The sequence below is a fragment of the Athene noctua genome, chromosome 1 (assembly GCF_965140245.1).
Source record: "Athene noctua chromosome 1, bAthNoc1.hap1.1, whole genome shotgun sequence".
Taxonomy (NCBI): Eukaryota; Metazoa; Chordata; class Aves; order Strigiformes; family Strigidae; genus Athene; species Athene noctua.
In genome coordinates this window covers 200431830-200452287 of record NC_134037.1, presented here as the reverse complement: position 1 = coordinate 200452287, position 20458 = coordinate 200431830, and the positions used below count along the sequence as shown (strand labels likewise).

Genomic DNA, 20458 nt, shown 5'->3' with positions numbered 1-20458 from the left:
GTGCCTGCATGCAACAAATAAACAAATCCTACATATCCAGCTAAAGGATTCACGTGTAGAAACAGGAAATCATTCTATTATTTGTACATCAAAATACGGTTGAGAAAGCAATGTCCCAAAAGTTCAGATGCTGCAAATAGTGCAACCATTTAGTAGATCTACAACAAATATTCCATACAGGTCTTTCTATGTTCTACATTAACTTGAGGAAAACAATAAGAAATTCCCAGCAATCAGTACCTGGCAAACCCATTTCACCAACCGATCCTTTTTGTCCTGGAATTCCTGGATCCCCTGGGTACCCTGGTGGGCCCTGATCACCTTTTGGTCCTATAGACAGCAGAGAAATTAAGAATCACATCAGTTAAAGCAGTTTAAAATATCTGATGAACAGTCTCTGTTGCTAGCTTCAGACGTACCTGGATGTCCTGGTGTACCAGGTTCACCATCCTTCCCTGGAATTCCTGGTTCTCCATATTCCCCACGTAACCCTTTTTCTCCTGTTGCTCCATGGTCCCCTGGACACCAAGAAAACAAACACAGTGAGATCAGTTTTATCAAAATTTACTGTAATGACATATAATAATTCTTCTAGCTGATTTTTGATCACTCTTGCTTCTCTCATCTGGACAAGGAAATCGCTGAATTCAAGCTTCATACATTGTACAGTAGAGTCACACTTGAATAAAACACAACTCTCCAGTCATTAAACCAGAGCTGAAGAAAGGCTGCAAACTATTACAATTTTACAGTTGTCTGTGCAAACTACAAGCCAAGTACCACGGGATAAAGCCCTAGAGGGAAGAAGGGTCCGAGAAAGCTTGTTAATATCCAAGAATCACCGCCAAGCTCAGGAGCAATGCATCCCAACAAAGTGGAAGTCAGGCAAAAATGCCAGAAAGGTCAAATGCCTGATAGAATTAAATCTGGCCAGGGATGTTAAGGACAACAAGAAAAGCTTCTATACATACATCGGTGATAAAAGGAAGACTAGGGAAAATGTGAGCCCTCTCCAGAAAGAAATGGGAGACCTGGTTACCCAGGATATGGAGAAGGCTGAGTTACTCAACAACTTTTTTGCCTCAGTCTTCACTGGGAAGGGCTCCAGCTACACTGCCTAAGTCACAGAAGGCAAAGGCAGGGACTGGGAGAATGAAAACCCACCCACTGTAGGAGAAGATCAGGTTTGAGACCATCTAAGGAACCTGAAGGTGCACAAGTCCGTGGGACCTGATGAGATGCATCTGTGGGTCCTGAGGGAACTGGCAGATGAAGTGGCTAAGCCCCTCTCCATCGTATTTGAGAAGTCGTGGCAGACTGATGAAGTTCCCATGAACTAGAAAAGGGGAAACATAACCCCCATTTTTTAAAAAGTAAAAAAGAAAGACCTAGGGAACTACAGGCCAGTCAGTCTCACGTCTGTGTCTGTCAAGATCATGGAGTGAATACTCTTGGAAACTATACTAGGGCACATGGAAAATACAGAGGTGATTGGCTTCACTAAGGGCAAATCATGCCTGACAGATTTGGTGGCCTTCTGCAACAGGGTTACAGCACTGGTAGATAAGGGAAGAACAACTGACATCATCTACCTGGACTTGTGCAAAGCATCTGATACTGTCCCACATGACATCCTTGTCTCTAAATTTGAGAGACATGGATTTGATGGATGGACCACTCAGAGGCTAAGGAATTGGCTGGATGGTCACACTCAAAGAGTTGTGGCCAGCGGCATAATGGCCAAGTGGAGACCAGTGACAAATGGTGTTCCTCAGGGTTTGGTGTTGGGACCAGTGCTGTTTGACAGCTTTGTTGGTGACATGGACAGTGGGACTGAGTGCACCCTCAGCAAGTTTGCCAGTGACACCAAACTGTGTGGTGTGGTCGACACACTGGAGGGACGGGATGTGCCATCCAGGGGACCTTGACAGGCTTGAGAGGTGGGACCATGCAAACATCGTAAAGTTCAACAGGACCAGGTGGAAGATCCTGCACATGGGTCAAGACAATCCCAAGCACAAATACAGGCTGAGTGATGAGTGGATTGAGAACAGCCCTGAGGAGAAATGCTTGGGGGTAGTGGTGGGTGGAAAACTAACAATGTGCACTCACAGCCCAGAAAGCCAACAGTATCCTGGGCTGCATCAAGAGAAGTGTGGCCAGCAGGTCAAGGGAGGTGATTCTTCTCCTCTACTCTGCTCTCATAACACCCTATCTGGAGCACTGTGTCCTGCTCTGGTGCCCCCAACATAAGAACATGGACCTTCTTGTGGGGGTCCAGAGGAAGACCAAAAGATGATCAGGGGGCTGGAGCACTTCCCCTATAAGGACAGGCTGAGAGAACTGGGGTTGTTCAGCCTGGAGAAGAGAAAGCTCAAGGGAGAGCTTATAGCTGCCTTCCAGTACTTAAAGGGGCTACTGGAAAGATGGGGAGGGACTCATAGAATAATAGAATAACAGGTTGGAAGGGACCTCAAGAATCACCTGGCCTGAACTTTCTTGGAAAAACCATGGTCTAGACAAGATGGCCCAGCCCCCTGTCCAGCTGAATCTTAAAAGTGTCCAATGTTGAGGAATCAACCACTGCCCTGAGGAGATTACTCGAATGGCTGATTTTTCTCACAGTGAAAATTTTTCCTCTTGTGTTCAGTGGGAATCTCCTCAGGAGTAACTTGTACCCCTCAGGCTTCATCTTCTCCACGGGACTCCTTGTAAAAAGGACTCTTTTCTGCACAGTTTGTATTTTAGAAGCTTTGAAGGCAGCTAATAGATCAGCAAAGCTATGGAGTTATTAATAACTAGGTTATTTTTCTCTGCTGGTGCAAAGTATCTTTGGGTTAAAGAGGATGAGATGGGCAAATATCTGCATTTGCTGCATGAAATTCTTTAATCTTATTTCAAAAACTGTCATCTAAAACAACTGAACTCAAAGCATTGCTGCTTAACAGTATGTACGTATTTACCCACAGTTAGAGACTGAAGTTACCTTTTTCTCCTTGATCTCCCTTTTGGCCTTTGAGGCTAACCATGTCCATGTTGTCCATCGTTCCAGGTTTTCCTGGGAGACCAGCTTCACCTTTATCTCCTTTGACACCAGGATCACCCTGTGGTCCAATTACACCTTTGAAACCTTGGCTACCTATAAAAGGATAGCACAGAATATTACAGTGGCAAAAAAAACTTTGCAAAAATATTTAGTAGACAACAACAAATGAAATTAGCTATTTAATCAAATTTTGAGCACTGAATACCATGCTCTGGAACATCTCATTTATCTCATATGAAACTTTTTTATACCAGACTTCACAATAGCTCTGTCAAAAAAGTTGACATATTTTTCCTGCTTCACAGCCATTAATTTTAGACTCTCAAAACAATAGGGATGGGAGTTTGGCAGCAATACAGGGTCATTATTTGAAGGATTTAATTAAGTCCTTCCTGCTGGCTTTTTATAATTTTTAACACAGTATTTTTCTTGGAGTACTATCTATAGCATCCTTACATCTAGCAAACCCTTATGTTGTTGACAAATGGATCAAAAATCCTGGCTCAGTGCCCAAATACATGACTGCTCCTAGGATATGGCTTTCTAAATTACACTATTTCTAACTTACAGGGAAGTTACTTGAGATAAAACCTTCCTTAGGCTAAGCATACTCCTTATATTTAGTTATTTCCAGTGTTGTCTTCTGTCAGGAAAAAGGTAGATTTTACAATTTTGATTCTGAGAAAACCTCTCATTTACCTTTTTCACCAGGCAACCCTCGATCTCCAACTGGTCCAGGAGTTCCTGGCAGTCCAGGAGTTCCCATAACTCCCATTTCTCCTTTGGCTCCTGAAACCAAAGTGAAAGAGTGAATAACAGAATAAAGCAAGCAATGTAAAGTTCAAGAAATGGAATTATTTACACCATATCACGTTAGGAATTGCACTACTTAAGGAAAAATGGGACAAATAAGATGATTAATATGAAATAGCCTGATTTTACTGAGAAAACAGTAAAATCAATGTTATGAAAACAAGAATAAAACACAGTGTGTAATGGGTTTTTGACAGATTCTTAAAACTTCCTATTACAGTAAACAATGCTGTAATTAACAAAGGCATTATTAAAACCACATTCTGTCACTGAAGCTGTGCATAATAATCCCCTTTCAGTATTACAGGCTAAAGCCTAGCTCCTGCAAGTTACTGGATTTGATCACACTGAGCAAGTTACTGCAGCAGCTTATTCTGAGTACCATCACACAACACATGCAGGACAACCACATGATCAGGCCCAGTCGGCATGGGTTTATGAAAGGCAGGTCCTGCTTGACAAACCTGATCTCCTTCTATGACAGGGCGACCTGCTTACTGGATGAGGGAAAGGCTGTGGGTGTTGTCTACCTTGACTTCAGTAATGCCTTTGACACCGTTTCCCACAGCATTCTCCTGGTGAAACTGGCTGCTTGAGGCTTGGATGAGCACACGCTTTGCTGGGTAAAAAACTGGCTGGATGGCCGGGCCCAGAGAGTTGTGGTGAACGGAGTTAAATCCAGTTGGCGACCGGTCACGAGTGGTGTCCCCCAGGGCTCGGTTTTGGGGCCACTCTTGTTTAACACCTTTATTGATGATCTAGATGAGGGGATCGAGTGAACCCTCAGTCAGCTTGCAGATGACACCCAGTTGGGTGGGAGTGTTGATCTGCTCGAGGGTAGGGAGGCTCTGCAGAGAGACCTGGACAGGCTGGAGCCATGGGCTGAGGCCAACTGGAGGAGTTTCCATAAGGCCAAATGCCGGGGGCTGCCCTTGGGCCACAACAACCCCCAGCAGCGCTACAGGCTTGGGGAGGAGTGGCTGGAAAGCTGCCAGTCAGAGAGGGACCTGGGGGGGTTGATTGACAGCCGGCTGAACAGGAGCCTGCAGTGTGCCCAGGGGGCCAAGGAGGCCAATGGCATCCTGGCTTGTGTCAGCACTAGCGTGGCCAGCAGGGACAGGGAAGGGATCTGACCCCTGTACTCGGCACTGGTGAGGCCGCACCTCGATTCCTGTGTTCAGTTTTGGGCCCATCACTACAAAAAGGACATTGAATGACTCGAGCGTGTCCAGAGAAGGGCAACGGAGCTGGTGCAGGGTCTGGAGCACAGGTAGTACAAGGAGCGGCTGAGGGAACTGGGGGTGTTTAGTCTGGAGAAGAGGAGGCTGAGGGGAGACTCATTGCCCTCTACAACTAACTGAAAGGAGGTTGCAGAGAGCTGGGGATGAGTCTCTTTAACAAAGTAATAAGTAACAGGACAAGAAGTAATGGCCTCAAGTTGCACCAGGGAAGGTTTAGTCTAGATATTAGGAAACATGTCTTTACAGAACGGGTTGTGAGGTGTTGGAATGGGTTGCCCAGGGAGGTGGTGGAGTCCCCATCCCTGGAGGTGTTTAAGAGTTGGGTCGACATAGCACTGAGGGATATGGTGTAGTTGGGAACTGTCATTGTGAGGTTAATGGTTGGACTGGATGATCTTCAAGGTCTTTTCCAGCCTAGATGATTCTGTAATTCTATGATCCACCAAAGGACTTAAGTAACAATTCAGTTACGTGTGCACAGAGCTGCTTTACCTAACGTCAGCCCATGTGTTTTCCCAAGCTTGGGCTCTTTGATGGATCAGTTCCTAACTTAGTGAACAGACATGCTACCACAGCTCAATAAAATAGTCGTCAAAGATGCTGGTTTCTGAGGGAAAAGGTGTTTACCTGATGATCCTTTCAGTCCAATGGCCCCCTGTGGACCCGGCAGGCCAGGTAACCCAACAGACCCTGGTACTCCAGGCTGGCCCTGGCTACCTTTATCCCCTTTTGGTCCTGGCATATCTAGACCTGGGATACCAGGGAAGCCCCTTTCTCCTTTAATTCCAGGAAATCCTAGGAAAAAACAGAAGATACAGGATTAGTCCTTAACAGAGCACGGGGAACAGCACCCTTAACAAAAATATCTGTAACGTCCACCTCCAGTTCAGAAATTACATGGCATGAAGAATGAAGACTCAAAGCCAGACAGCAGAAATAGTCCTCATTTTCTAAAGGAGGCTTTGATCCTGTATTTATTACCCACTGATGACCTGAGGAGACAAAACAAAATGGCAGGCATTTTCTCAGGAGACCTTGCCCTGCATTTGGACCAGATGGAGGGGCCTGCCGACATGCCTCCACCGTGCACCCCCACTGACCTCACACCACAAAACATTTAATGAGCAACACTTTTACCAATGCCAATATCCATTTCTACCAAAAGTCCGCTCCTAAGCACGGTCATGGGATTATTTTCCTCTCACCTGGTGGTCCCTGGGGTCCCGGCTGCCCAGCGGGTCCTGGCGATCCCTGCGGGCCCAGCCCTGGTGCACCTGGAGGGCCCTGCAAGCCTTGCAGTCCTGGGAGGCCAGGGTCACCTGCAAGGAGACACAGGCCAAGTGTCCTCTGATGTTATTTGAAATCTTGTTTGCTCAAGATGCTAGACAAGATACTTTGGAAGCACTTGACCAAGAAGACCTCATTTCAGCCTCTAATACCTCCTGCCTGGGCTTGGAGGAAGGGCTGCTCTTTGTTGCTAGCATTTGCTACCAGTGGTTCTTAGGAGAAAACAAGGGGAAAGAAAAAGGGCAAGTAAGATATCTCAGTGGTGAATAGACTTTTTGCTGCATCTATGGGGGACTGACTTCAGAAAAGAAACAGAAATACAGAGCTGTAATTTTCTGGTGACATTACCTCTGAATCCTTGCTGTCCAGGTATGCCTGGAAAGCCTTGCTCGCCACGTAAGCCAGGCAGTCCTGGACTTCCCTTTTCTCCAGGGATGCCAGCTGGGCCTGGGGGGCCTGGCAATCCTTTAGGTCCAGGGAGACCTACACCAGGTTCACCCTAGCCAGAGAAAAACAATAGATTGGAAATCAACACATCAAAACCAAGAATTCATTCACTGACTGTTTTTAAATCACTCAGAGGCAGAGTGGTATACATGACTTCAAGGGAGAGCCATAAGCTCTTTAGCATTAATGCCAAGCATTCATCCATCTACTCTGTTCCTTTGTGTGCATAGTGGGAAACATAAAGGACAGTTTGGCCAACTTTTTCTTTTTTTTTAAAGAGCAGGATCTTTGCACACATTCCTGTTAACACAGGCAGTTACAGATAATAGTATCCGCAGTTGACACCTACTTTTTGACCTTGTAAACCTGGTACACCTGGTAAGCCATCCAGACCAGGGGTTCCCGGATTCCCTGGCAGACCAGGTGAGCCAGGCTGACCTTGGAAACCTACAAAACAAAACAAAACTCACATCATTACTGTCTCTGCCTGTAAGTGTTCTCTGCTGTTTTTTCAAACCTCTAACTGAACTATTCACACCCTCACAGGGATACATTTAAAAAGGTCTGCGTAGTCTTTTATGTCAGACTTCTAGGGATGATAGCACTCAAATGTCTCAACAGAGATTCAAACACTGAGGTGCATCCGGCATTTGGCTTCTGATGAGAAATAAAAACCCAGAAGAAATAAATGTTGAATGTCTCCTCTTAAACGAATAGCCTTGTGGGTTCATGTCATCGAGGAACATCCTGTCTGCCAAACTGGATTCCCAAAGTCTTCTTCAGAAAAGGCAACTTAATGTGTGGGACATCAGACTGAGGGATGCACAACAAAATCCATCCATGAATCAACACCTTTTGTTCAGTGTCTGTTGTGTGCACACAGCCACATCCGGCCCATGCATTCATACAACATTCTGCAAATCACTTAAAGATAGCACTCTATCAACACCAGCACACACTCAATAAACTGAGATGAAGTTCCTCTCCCAAGCAAATATCTCAGGAGTGGGAAATCCAGCTTCTAGGCTAAGCCCAAAGAAAGTCGTTGGGCAGAGCTGAATTCAAGGAAGAGTCTTTGAAATAAATGTATTTGATATATTATTCCTTCCTTGCTGGCATCAAAGAGCATACAACAATCCTCTTCCAGGTGCAATGGGCCTCTTTTACTTAGGTTTGTCCTATGTCAGTCTTGAAAGAACCAGAGGTGGTCACAGGTAAAGATTTGCCCTTTCTCATGAAGTCTTCCTGATCTTTCCAGTTCATTGGTGTGTGGAATCATAACAAATGAAATTCTAATGAAGACACACACAAGTATTTTGGAGATTGAGGTGGCTGCTGAAAGCTCAGTCATCTAGTTCTAAATGAGTAGCAGCACTATGAAATACATCTCCCCAAACTCAAAAACTAGAATATGAACATTCAGACTCCCTCTAAGCTATGTGCATACCCTGACAATGGCCATGCAGGGAAGACTGAACTTATGCTGAGTAAGCTGGTATTCTAATCAAACCACTCTCAGCTGCCTGGGACACAGCAGAGCTGCTAGCTCTGGCCCAAAAATGTTATGGTTATGTCAGTATGGTTTTTTGACCAGCTACACACAGTGCTCCTTCAGAAAGATCATCTCATCTCTCAGCAACCTCAGTTGCTGCAGTGTAAGATGTTGTGCTATATCACTTTCTATTCTGGCAGTAGCTTTGACACTGTCTGTACACATCACTGCACAAAGCAAGTGTGTATTGAGAGTATGCTTATTGTGGTGCATGTAAACTTCTGCAAGGGAAGTTCTTCAGCTGCACCTCCCAAAGATCATGCAGCCATGGCTAGATGATAGTGCAGACCTCCATCCACACTCCAGTAACACCAGCTCTGTTAGATAGATGACTTATTCTCACCTTTGGGTCCTGGAGGTCCAGGGAACCCTATACCTGGCTGCCCAACAGCACCTTTTTCTCCTGGCAGGCCAGGTCTACCTGGAAGCCCAGGATTCCCTTTGTCACCTTTGCAAGTGAAAACAAGACAAATGTTAATACAAAGGCTAGCTTCTGGGGAACAGAGCCATTATGATCTTCAGACAAAGATTAACATGCTAATGTACCTTGCGGTCCAGGGAAACCAGGTGGCCCAGGAAGGCCATCAGCCCCAGGAGGTCCGGGGAGTGGTACAGTTCGTCCTGCTTCACCCTTTGCTCCTGTTAATGTAAAGATGTATTAGGTACAGGAACCAATGAAAGTAAACAAGGGTGTTTCACCTAGACAGCAATATCAGTCCATCCATATCATTACAACTGACTTGCTATGAAGTTTTTTTGTAGAAGATTCATAGAAAACTAGGATGAACTCAGTTTAGAATGGACCTAAACCATCCTCTGTGGCCTAACAAACCCCAAGAAAATTGCCCTCAAAGATTTACAATTATACTGCTGAAACTGTTTTAAATTAGAAAGTTTTTATTTCAGTCTTAAATTCTGGTGATCCTCTAATTTGTAGCATTTAAAGGGGGACAATTTTTATCTTTTTTTTTTTTTTTTAAGCATACTATAGCGTTACCTGGAAGGCCTGGTAAACCTGGGGTTCCAGCAAAGCCTCTGTCTCCTTTGTCACCTGGTAACCCTGCAGTGCCTATCCCAGGAGGGCCAGGAAAACCTCTTTCACCACGTACTCCAGGGAATCCAGGTTGGCCAGGGGGACCACGTTCTCCTTTCAAGCCAGCTGTACCCTAATTTTTGGAAAGTATAAGTGTACCTCTTGCCTGATTGGCAAGACAGAACACATCATCCTCTTTCTTTGAATATTTTGTAACTTGGATTTAGCACAGGTATCTGCAATGCTGAAGAAAGTGGATTTTTTAACACCAAGTTCAACAGAAATAGAACTGGCTTCCACATGGAACAGCACATGGAAATTATACCTAGTATGCAGTGTGATTAACTGGACTATGTAGGCTATGTTCCCAGTAGTGGATGTGGGAGCAGATGTGAGCTCCACACTGATATCAGCAGAATTCTCTCAGTGCAAGACTTTGAAGCATTGGTTTCCACAAGAAGAGAAGTATGCTAGAACAGAGTTGCATCCTGTCTTAACAATCTCTACTTGGATAACTGCATTCCCTCAATCATTTCTAGGTATCAGCTAAATCATCCACACTAGTTCTCACTATCAAGCTGTGAGAAAGGGAGAAAGAACAAAATTACTGCCCATGCCCACAATTTTGTGGGAGAAGTAACCTTGCTCTATAGTCTTGAAAGTAACAAGCCATGCTGAATACATCTGAGTCAGATCACTTATCTGCATGGCGTGTAAAAAGAAAGGGTCAAAATCTAACTCTAAATTAGTCAGTTGTTGAAGGACTGTCTTCCTCACTAGTTCCAAGGAAACTGAAGCTTTCCTCTGAAGAAGAGGGATCTACTCAAGGTAAGGACAAGATGTGGAACAGTGAACGAGGCCAATAAACATAAAGCATGTATAGGGCATAAAAGCATATGAATTCTGATCTGAAAGACAGAATGTATAGGACAGTATGCAAACACAAGTAAACACACAGTAGGACAATATGTAAACAAAGAAACACACATACCGATGCTCCTTTCGGACCCTGGAGACCTGGCAGTCCATCTTTTCCTGGTCTTCCTTCTCTTCCAGGAGTACCTGGTTGTCCTGGGAAACCAGGATCTCCCTTTTCACCTTTCAGGATAGAATCATAAGAAAAATCTCCTGGTTCTCCTTTTGCCCCAGGGCTGCCCATAAGTCCTGGAGTCCCGGGGGGCCCCTGAAATTTCATAAATTTTGATATCATCAGTTGCCCTACCACCCTTCAACTGATACAAAAGAAAACAAATCTTCAGAAATTGAAGAGTAGACCCAAATCAAGCAAACCATTAAGTGTGAGAATATTTTCCACAACACAGCAGTGTGAATAAAGAATTAATTCAAATCTTCTTGACTATTTTGTCATTTATCATATCACAGGTATATCATTTTAGATGGTGCATATAAACTTACACCACTTACACAAGAACTGCAGGCCATGAGACCAAAAAACTACTCTGAATTTTCAACAGACTACCCACTGGATTTCAGTTATGCATATTTATACAGTATCAGCACCAAGGTAAATGAGGCTTTTTAAAAATGCATTTTCAGAGTTAAAGTGTCTGCCTAACCTTTAAATGCCGAATTCTGTAATGCTGCGGAACCTATTTCCCTGATGCAAATGCATCAAAAGTATCTCTACACTTCCATGATAATTTACAATAGCAGCAGAAGTAGCACTAATACAGGAAACAAGCATGCAAACTCAGCCAAACTTACAGGTTTAAATTGTTTATACAACCCCCACCATGATTTTTCTTTCTTTCAAAACCTTTTAAATCAACTATAATATTCATCAAATATATAGGTTGTCTATGAAATTAAATTAATTGTCTTATACAAGGCTCAAACGTTATTTGCACAAGAGCTAAGGCTAACTGAAGTCTGAAAGCTTCTCCCTGGGTAGTTTATTTATGACATTTGGCTCATGCAAATACACATTTCCCTTCATTACTAATGTTCATTGATTTTGTACAATTAACAATCACAGTCCGTTGGTACTATCAGAATACATACATTCTCAGAAAATAGTTTTATAAGCTCTCCTGGGAAGAAATTATCTACCTAATAATATACCTATAGGATTTCCAAAATTCCAATTTTTCCCTACATATTTTCTAGGACTTACGTGAACTTTTCTCTGTCTCTCTAATTTCAAGTGAATCAAAGCTACTCACTAGGGTAGTAAAGCACAAAATTCATGGGCAATGTCCACTGCTTATGGTTGATGTGTGCCCTCCACTTAAACCTGAACCAGAACACAGTAAAAGGTAATCTTTCCATTAGTTTTGGTGGGTCCTGGATCACACACTGGAGCTCTGGCTAAACAATACGAGCTTGCGAGACTGGCCTCTATGTAGTTTTTCCAAGCTAAACTATATGCTGGATCACCATCTGGCTGAACTTTGTGGAGCAAAACAAGCCTAAAAGCATTCAGAACAGCAGTCAGTCCTTATCTGATGAAAGACATGAACAGAACTTAAAAGGCAATAAAAGGAAAATAGAAAGGTGTGGCAAAACATGTGCTGAGAACAAGCGCCAGATGTGAAAAAAGCTTAAATATATTAGGATGTCTTTTATTTTTTCTCCACTGTTTCTTTCCTGGATACCATTGATATTATAGTAAATTCAGTCACTGAGTAATACCATCTTATTTATCGTAGTAGAAATAGAGAACAGACTCCATCCTAGCTAACTTTCATTGGCTGAATTCAGGCATCTAGGCTTTATTTATACTCAAGGGAGAGAAATAGATTCCTTGAGTAAGAAATTCATACAGGTGGGTTGGCTTAACTTCTGAAGGTGCCTCTCTCTCACCACTGGTGATAGAGGGGGCTCGTGTAACTCCAGTGTGAGTTAAAGCTAGTGCACGTGAATGTCACTGAGATGTTGCTGAAAGTGATCAGCTGGAAGGAGAAAACAGCTTTGGGAAAAACTGGGAGTTTCTTCTGGGAAGACTCTGACAAATTCAGTCTACTTAGATTAGGAATGGTGTCAAAATCCATCTTATACTACAGGAACGTGTATGCTAAGGTAGCTCTTGACAGCATACCCCAGTGTACGTAGGGACACTCGAGTGAACTCTGACAAGATCAAATGTAGTTGTGCTAGTACAGTGCTCAGGTGTAATTTTTGTTACATTTTAGACAAGTGCTATGCTTATGCCTGTTCTGCTTCTGATATCCATCTTCACTCACCGAGAGTTTTGTTGTGCTGCATCAACATAATTTACAAATGATCATACTATCAGGATACTATCCATTTTCACAGCCTTCCTTTATCTCCTCAAAACTATTCAGCTTTCCTGCTAACTAATTATGTTTTATGGAGTACACCACACATATTTCCCAAAATTTAAACTGCCAAAGTATACTGCATGCTAATATTAGATTGCTTACAGTACACTAGATGGCACTGTCTCTCTCTCAATGTATATGTACACAACAGCAAAGAGTTATTGGAATGATTCACGAGAAGGTCAGGGCAGACCTGCATCTGTTTCCTGTGAAATCCTACTTTTTACTCAACTCTACTGCTTAGCTTGCTCAGCCAGAAGGTCATGTGTCCTGCTGAGTTCATATGATGGGCAGACACAGAAATATAACCCATTTCTGACAGTTCTTGCTTCCTCTCATACCTCAGCCACACTGCTTCCTAGTTTATTTTCCTAGGCATGGTTCCTTAATTTTATCATATCACTGTGCTGGTCTGTTTTTAAACAGAACTATTACACAACCACACTGATCATCACGTGTTTTTTGATCACATGTCTCAGAGGAAACACAGCATTTGGCAAGGCATTACTTACAGGTACCCCTGGAAGGCCATCAAGTCCAGGTAAGCCTCTGTCACCCTTGAAACCTGACTGTCCTGGAAAACCTTATCAGAGAGACAAAAGTACAATTCTATTTATTACATGCTTTTACAAATAGCATTACAACTAGCATACATTGTATGTGAATTCTTCACGATCCTTTTCAAAGTGTCTCATTCCACTTCCAGTTATATCAACATAATGCTGCTACAGTCAGTGAGGTTGTCTGGACTTATGTGCTCATTGGGCTATATGTGTCTGCATTTATAAACTCAGAAGCTGATGATTATCTTTAGACCTATCATGTAACCACTGCAGTCTTGAAACTACCGAAGCCATATTCATTTTTCTTAACAGCCACTAGAACAAACATTAGATATAAAGTCACTGTTTCATGTGGCACTTCTTTCATATGGTAGCAGAAAAATAATTATATTTTTTTGGTCACAGAGTTTAATGCTAGGACTGGGAACGTATGTATGGGCCACTGCCAAGTCTGGGCACATAGAGCAAATGCTTCCCACATTATTTTTCACTTTCACAATCTTGTGTGAAAATATTTGGGCCACAGTTTGCAAAGACCCTCCACTGTGGCAAATTTCTCCTTCCTTGGTAATTATTGATGGCATCAGAAATTTGGCATCAGGCCAAAAATAGGGTTATTCATACTCCTTTCATTAGTTTCTCAAGCAATTTGATTAGTGGGACAAAAAGTAATTAATCTTATAATATATGCTGCATTTGTAGATTTTAGACTATGTAGTTAATTCTCAGGTAGTTAATAAGTTTTTACCTGCTGGACCTGGTGGCCCTTGTGGTCCTGGAAGTCCAGGAGGTCCTACTTTATCACATAAGGCACAGGATTCACCCTTGTCACCTGAAAAAAAAAATTAATAACCAACAAGAAAACTAATGATAAGAGTGAAAAGATTTAATACAACTGCAAGCAGGTTGGATTCAGGGGCAAGTATCAATTCAATACACTTCATGTTGAAAGAATAAAAATAAATACACTACTACTAATTACATGCTTCAAACAGAATTTATCAGCAAATTTATATTCAAAATTCTTTAAAATTTTTAAAGGAATGGCATGAAAATCAACTTAAGTCTTATCCTAGGGATAATATTTAACAGAACAGTTAAAAGGGACCAGCCTGAAGAGGATCAAAAAGAAGAGAATATACACTGGGTATAGAAGAAATAAGATTAAAGCAGGAAAAGGACACCCTCTATAGTCACTGCAATTTTGCAGTATTAGAAAAGCAGTGAGCAGAATGAGATTAGGAAGAATTAACTATTGTGGAAATGAGTGCAGCTCATTTCTTTATATGTCCATTCAGTCAATGCTGCTAAAACACATGGTTGACAGTCCTATTTATAGGTGTTACAATTTTAGCTTCAATTATACTCATGTCAAGGATTCATAAGCCATTTCCATTCCTAACTCATCTGCCCCTCTCTAATTCTTCATCTCAGAATTCACATCTTAAATTGCCACGAACAGTTCAATTTATACTTAATGGGGCTATACTCAACCCCTTCTTTCTTCCTGGCTCCTCTTTCACTCCTGTGCTATCATTTATCACTTTCCAGCAATGTGTAGGCTAAGTGAAATGTAAGTGAAGTTTGTGTCACACAACTCAATACACAATATCCTTCTTTTACTTACCAGAGACTCAAGAAACATCTTCCATGCCCATGAACTATTTGTTTAAATAACTTTAAGTACACTTTCTCTGGATCCAGCCTAACTTGCTCAGCCTCTTTATATACCCAAGCTCCAGAGTGCAGAGCATTAGAAAGCAATCACTTTAAAATAGTATTACCTTTCTCTCCCATCTCTCCTGGAAATCCATCTCTTCCTGGAAGTCCAGGACTACCTGGTGCACCAGGTTCTCCCTGCTGGCATTGATCAATTCCATCTGCAATGGAAATGCAATACAGAACATTGTTTGACAAGTTCAGGCTTCCGTTATAGGCCTGCATTTATGAATGTCCCAGCTGAACGTATCTGTGAAGTCTATATAAGTCAGGATAGCATTTTACTTTTCTATTTACTTTGAAAAATTTAACTGGAATTCTGTATTCTGATTCCACATATACTGCTTAAAAAACCCCAAGAATTACAGAGAAATGACAGGTTCTGCCATAATAAGGTTACAAACAACATTCACATAAAATCTGTTTTTATTGTAAGTTTTGGCTAAGAAAAGTGCTGTGGGTGAAAAATTGCTGGTTTGATCCTGAAGAGAATGGAGAATATTGACGTTCTGAAGAAAATAATTTTTTTTTGTACCCTGACTTTGTCTTCAATGGTTTAGGAAACTTTTTAGGTCAAGAGCAGCTTGTTAACATATATTTGACGTCCTCACACTGACCAAGCTTCCTGAAAACAAGAAACTTCATATGTTAGGAACTGAAACAGGTAACAAATGAGAATATTTAGTAGGCTAGATATGAGAACACAAACTGTGCTTGTTCTGCTTGATGATACAGCACAGGTTCTGATCCAATACAATATTATATCATTTTGGCCAAAGCCAGTAGTCAAAATGATAATCCTAAGTTTGGCAAACAACAGTTAAATTAAAACAAATTCTTTCCCATTATGCACTTGAAGAAAGCTAAAGTGGTGTCTGGGGAAAGAACAGAATTAAACAGTGACAGAAACATGCTGTATGAAAGACAAGAATTGCTCTTATTTTTAGGGCAAGGTAAGATTTAGCTGTTTAATTCCATATTCTAGACACTGGATTTTGTACTGCTTCATTGTCAACCACAGCAACAACTAGGCATCTCCAATTATTTTTGAAGTGGTTTTGGTTTAGGAATTCCATGGAGAATAAAGTTCCTTTCAATACTTTTAGACTACCTAAACTACTATAATATTCTGTTATTCTTTATCTTGAATGACAATTTAACTCGCAATAGTAGTATCACCTATAGCAAAAGTTTTCCTTCAATAGAAGAGTTAAAACATCAGTTGTAAGAAGCTATTAAGCAAGGACCACCTTCATACGCACTTTTTTTCATTACTTCATTGCAGAGCAAAACCAAAACATTTTTCTCTTTAAAATGCTTTATCAGAATCTAATTATAAATAGCTGTATGTTATTATCATTACTACTAATATTATTATGTATTTGTCACACATTACTAGCTTTTCAATTAGATCTATAAAGCATGTGTTGACCCCATTCTCCTGTAAGATAATTTCATTTTACAATAAAAACTTTTGGCAGACTAGTATCTCAGTCTGCAGTTCTTACACCTGCTCAATCTGTTACATTGATTGGTACTGCAGACTTGTAAATTGTGATATTGAACAGCTACTTTTTATGCTAAGAAAAATATTAGGATCTGTTATTTTTTTAATTGAAAATCTACAAATCTCTAGGTTGGCACATTAGGACACATAGAAAACTAGTATGTATTAAGCTCAATTATTTGGTTATATTGTAACAGTCTACAAAGAAATTCTGAAGAAATTTTAAAAACGTTTAGCAAAGAATCATTGTCCAAGTAAGGAAACAAGTGGCTTGCTGCATCACAGAACAGCTTTTACTTGGTCCATTAACAACTCGGGTATGTTTTTTCCATGATATAGATGCAATCTGATCATAGCTTTTATAATCTTGTCTCTTTTTTCCTTTTTATGTGCATGCACCATGAATTACTGGATCTTCATTGTGTAAAGCAATCAAGTGCTTTTCCTACCTGTTTTGCCTGGAGGACCTGGTGGGCCAGGCAACCCCGGGGGACCTGGGAAACCATCTCTTCCAGGGGGTCCAGGTAAAGGGAATCCTGGAGAACCCTTTTCACCTTTTTCACCTCTTTCTCCAGGGACACCAGGTGATCCTACCCTGTCTGGAAGTGGTTGACCTTTGGACAGAGTAAAACATACATGAAAAAAGTGACAGGTGAAAAGACAGTAACATCATCAACGTATTAGCTTCCATTAGGTTTCAGAGAGAAATGAGTAAATGTTAGTGCAAAATAGAAAAGGGACTGTATTTTTACTGTTGGTGATTTATACAAAATTGACATTATATATTCACTACAACTCAGAGTAACTCACTTTTGTTAGGTCTGTAGACAAACACACTTATTCTGCACTAAGTGCCTTTCTGAGAGTTAACTGAAACAATTTTTGCTGTGCAGTAATTGTGGTGACACAGGAGTTAATTTAGCTTAGAAACTATTATAGACTTCCTTTACCTCATAATAAACTAACTCCAAAACACACCTAGAAAAGGACAGCATGTCTAAGATCTTCAGTAAACAAGTATTAGCCAATGCTAGTAGATTTCAGAAATGCTAAAACCAAAACTGTTTGTAGGATTAATAAGCAAACAGCAGCCAAAAATGAGAAGCAGTTAAACAGCTAGAAAAAAACTACTGAAGATTTCCTTTTAGATATTTGTACAGTCACACAGGTCTTCATACTTTAATGAGTTATTTCAGTTCACAACTAATCACTAGCCTTGCTCGCTAAACCATTTTGAGCTTTCTGCAGCATTGCAAGAAGATAGGAAAGTCATACAAATCTCAATTTCTGTAGGGTAATGACAAACTAAGAGCTACCATCCTTCTTGTCTTCTCACACAGAATTCTTCAGGGACTATTACAGCCTGCAGTATACAGTATCTCCTCCCTAAATTGAAAAATTTCCTGGAAACTATCTGACCCTGGCTCGCATTAATTTCATATTTAGCTCACTGTCAAGATAGAAAATGTGAGCAAAGGAGGTAGGAGCACTAGTATCAATGCAGGATGTGCTAGAGTTAGGTTTCAGTAAGTGACTTGCTTTTTTTAAACAGCAAATATCATGGTTTAGTTCAAACACATGTACATATACACATAATAGCAGGTTGTCATGGATGTGAAGATGTTAAGACCAAGAAAAAGGCAACACTTGCAGGCAAAAGAAATAACTCTTATGAGATCAAGTGACACAGTGAAAAAAAAAAGCAGAAAGCCTTCAGGAATAACTTTGATCTAATAAATATTATTTCTCCCTGCAAACCTTATTATATATCAGCAAACACATATAGAGCTGAAGTAAGAGCAAAATAAATAATCTACATGTGACTATACATACATAGGTACACATGCACATACCCACACACATTTTACAACTCTTCTTGCCCAATGGAGCCATACTCTCTGGGCTATCTCTGGTGACCTGTGCACGCTACTTCAGTTAAGCAGAAAGTTATCAGGGCTGTACACAAAGAGCAAGGCTGAATCACATCAGAGACACAAGAAAAGCAATCTACAGGAAGGTTCTAGGGGGATAATTAGACCCCCAGAGAGGCCACTGCCTGGGTGTTCTGTAAATCAGGCAGTAAGTGGCAGCAGCTAAGGAGAACATCCCTCAGGACTCTTCACCCAAGAACATAGGAAAAATGTGAACAAAATCAATGGCCATAAATTCATACCTGGAAGTCCTGGGATTCCTTGTATGCCAGGGAAACCTTCAGAAAGAGAGGTTTTCAATTAGGCAATGAAGTCAGCAATTCCAATGTCAGTGAGCTTTTAGCACATACTATTTAAGTACACATTACAAGCTAGTATGCCCTGAATCAAAGGTTAGGTTAAATGATCTATAGATAACTGCAAATGATACTATTAAGGAAAAGACCCTGCTGCGTGTCATCTTCTTCACCGATCTTTCTTCAATAGAGTAAGGTCTGTAATAGGGAAAATGGGAAAGGAAATTCTGGATTTTCCCTGTTTGCTGAAGAATTTTGTAAATTATGCAAGCCAATTGTAAGATTAAGATTTAGCTATTGACTTTTTTTAAAGGGTCTTAAGATTCTCTGCATTATTATCCGCTTTACGCTTGTCTTGATTTCCATCTTTCTTAAATAATCTCACTGGATTATTTAACTGCCATAAAACCAGATCCCAGTTTATCCTTTTCTAATCTATAACTGAAAGGCAGTCTTATTTATGATGAGAAGAAGCATCATACAAACTACAACAAAATGTAATAACCCAAAAGCAATTCATTAAATAATTGGAACATTTCATTGTCATATAGAGCTCCTGAGCTCACAGATAATGCAATTTTAATTTCCTTTAATAAGAAAACTAAAAGCATGACTCAATCAAAAAGACAAGACAAATACTTACCTTTTTCACCTTTTTGACCTTTTGCTCCTGGCAAACCTGAAGCTCCAGGCTCTCCTTTTTCACCAAATCTATCTACTGGTCCAGGATCTATAAACTGAATCACAGGACAAAGACTAGGACACTAGAAACATACAACTGTGTCCTCCTTTGTATCTCCCCCATCTTGACCTGATTGAACAGAGGCCATTTTGGTTTGTAACAACAATTTTGAGCAGTTTTGGCTATACTTGCAATTTCTGCGATACATAACAACTGCTGTGAGAGGGTTGTAGCTGCTGAGGAACTACCAGAGAAAAGAAGTATTTCCTATTCTACCAAAATTCCTTCATATGAGTAGTAGGATTAAGTGGAGAGTTTTATAGCACCTTTCTGAACAAGAATGATGCCAAGAAACCTCAGCATGATCTAAGTACTGACCCCTTAGATTTGTATTACCTTTAATTTTAAAATATTCTGTTCTGAAAATTTCTGCTAACATTGATCTGAACTTAACATATAGGATACTAACATTCACAATAAAATATTCAGGAAGTACACACAATTTTTCAAATCAAATTAGCAGACATTGGGGATTTTCCCCCATGTTGGGGAAGCAACACCACCATCAACGATCTATTTGTTGCTGACTAATACCATTTTTTTTTGAAGTGTTAATTTACAGACTGCAAAGCTGATAGACTTACTCTTTTGAACTGTCTTTTGGATACTTTGTATTGATTAACAATGTCTATCATTTTCATAGTCCAAAACATTTGAAATTAATTTGCTTTGAGAGTTCCTTTCCCAAATTTCAAGCATATATAGAAGAACTATATCCAACTTTCGTTTTCATTAAGAAAAAATGAGGACATGATTGATTAGAATGAGATCAGAACATGCATAGTCTCACTTTTTTCCTTCGTCTGAGCACTCTGAATTTCACAAAATCTATATTTTCATTTAAGTGTAAAATAAAATAAAAATATATTTTACTTACTCTTCCTGGAGGTCCTGGAAAACCTCGTTCACCTTTGTCACCCTAAACCAAAATACAATTTACATTTTAAATCCAGATCAGATTTTCTTTCCCACAAAATAG

At 40.7% G+C, this 20458-nt stretch overlaps 1 protein-coding gene across 1 annotated transcript in view; it reads right to left on the bottom strand.

Moving 5' to 3' along the window:
• The window catches only part of COL4A1 (collagen type IV alpha 1 chain), a 128308-nt gene that overhangs the window by 23646 nt on the left and 84204 nt on the right, over positions 1–20458 (bottom strand). Inside the window, exons 18-36 of the mRNA XM_074910417.1 lie at positions 20357–20398; positions 19381–19474; positions 18684–18719; positions 16960–17124; positions 15069–15164; positions 14033–14116; positions 13234–13304; positions 10411–10602; positions 9384–9552; positions 8933–9025; positions 8730–8834; positions 7184–7281; positions 6736–6886; positions 6306–6419; positions 5728–5895; positions 3746–3835; positions 2987–3139; positions 420–518; positions 241–330 (exon numbers count right to left, since the gene is read on the bottom strand). Of these exons, the coding sequence (XP_074766518.1) occupies positions 241–330; positions 420–518; positions 2987–3139; positions 3746–3835; positions 5728–5895; positions 6306–6419; positions 6736–6886; positions 7184–7281; positions 8730–8834; positions 8933–9025; positions 9384–9552; positions 10411–10602; positions 13234–13304; positions 14033–14116; positions 15069–15164; positions 16960–17124; positions 18684–18719; positions 19381–19474; positions 20357–20398 (2110 nt within the window). The remainder of the gene's footprint in view (positions 1–240; positions 331–419; positions 519–2986; positions 3140–3745; positions 3836–5727; positions 5896–6305; positions 6420–6735; positions 6887–7183; positions 7282–8729; positions 8835–8932; positions 9026–9383; positions 9553–10410; positions 10603–13233; positions 13305–14032; positions 14117–15068; positions 15165–16959; positions 17125–18683; positions 18720–19380; positions 19475–20356; positions 20399–20458) is intronic.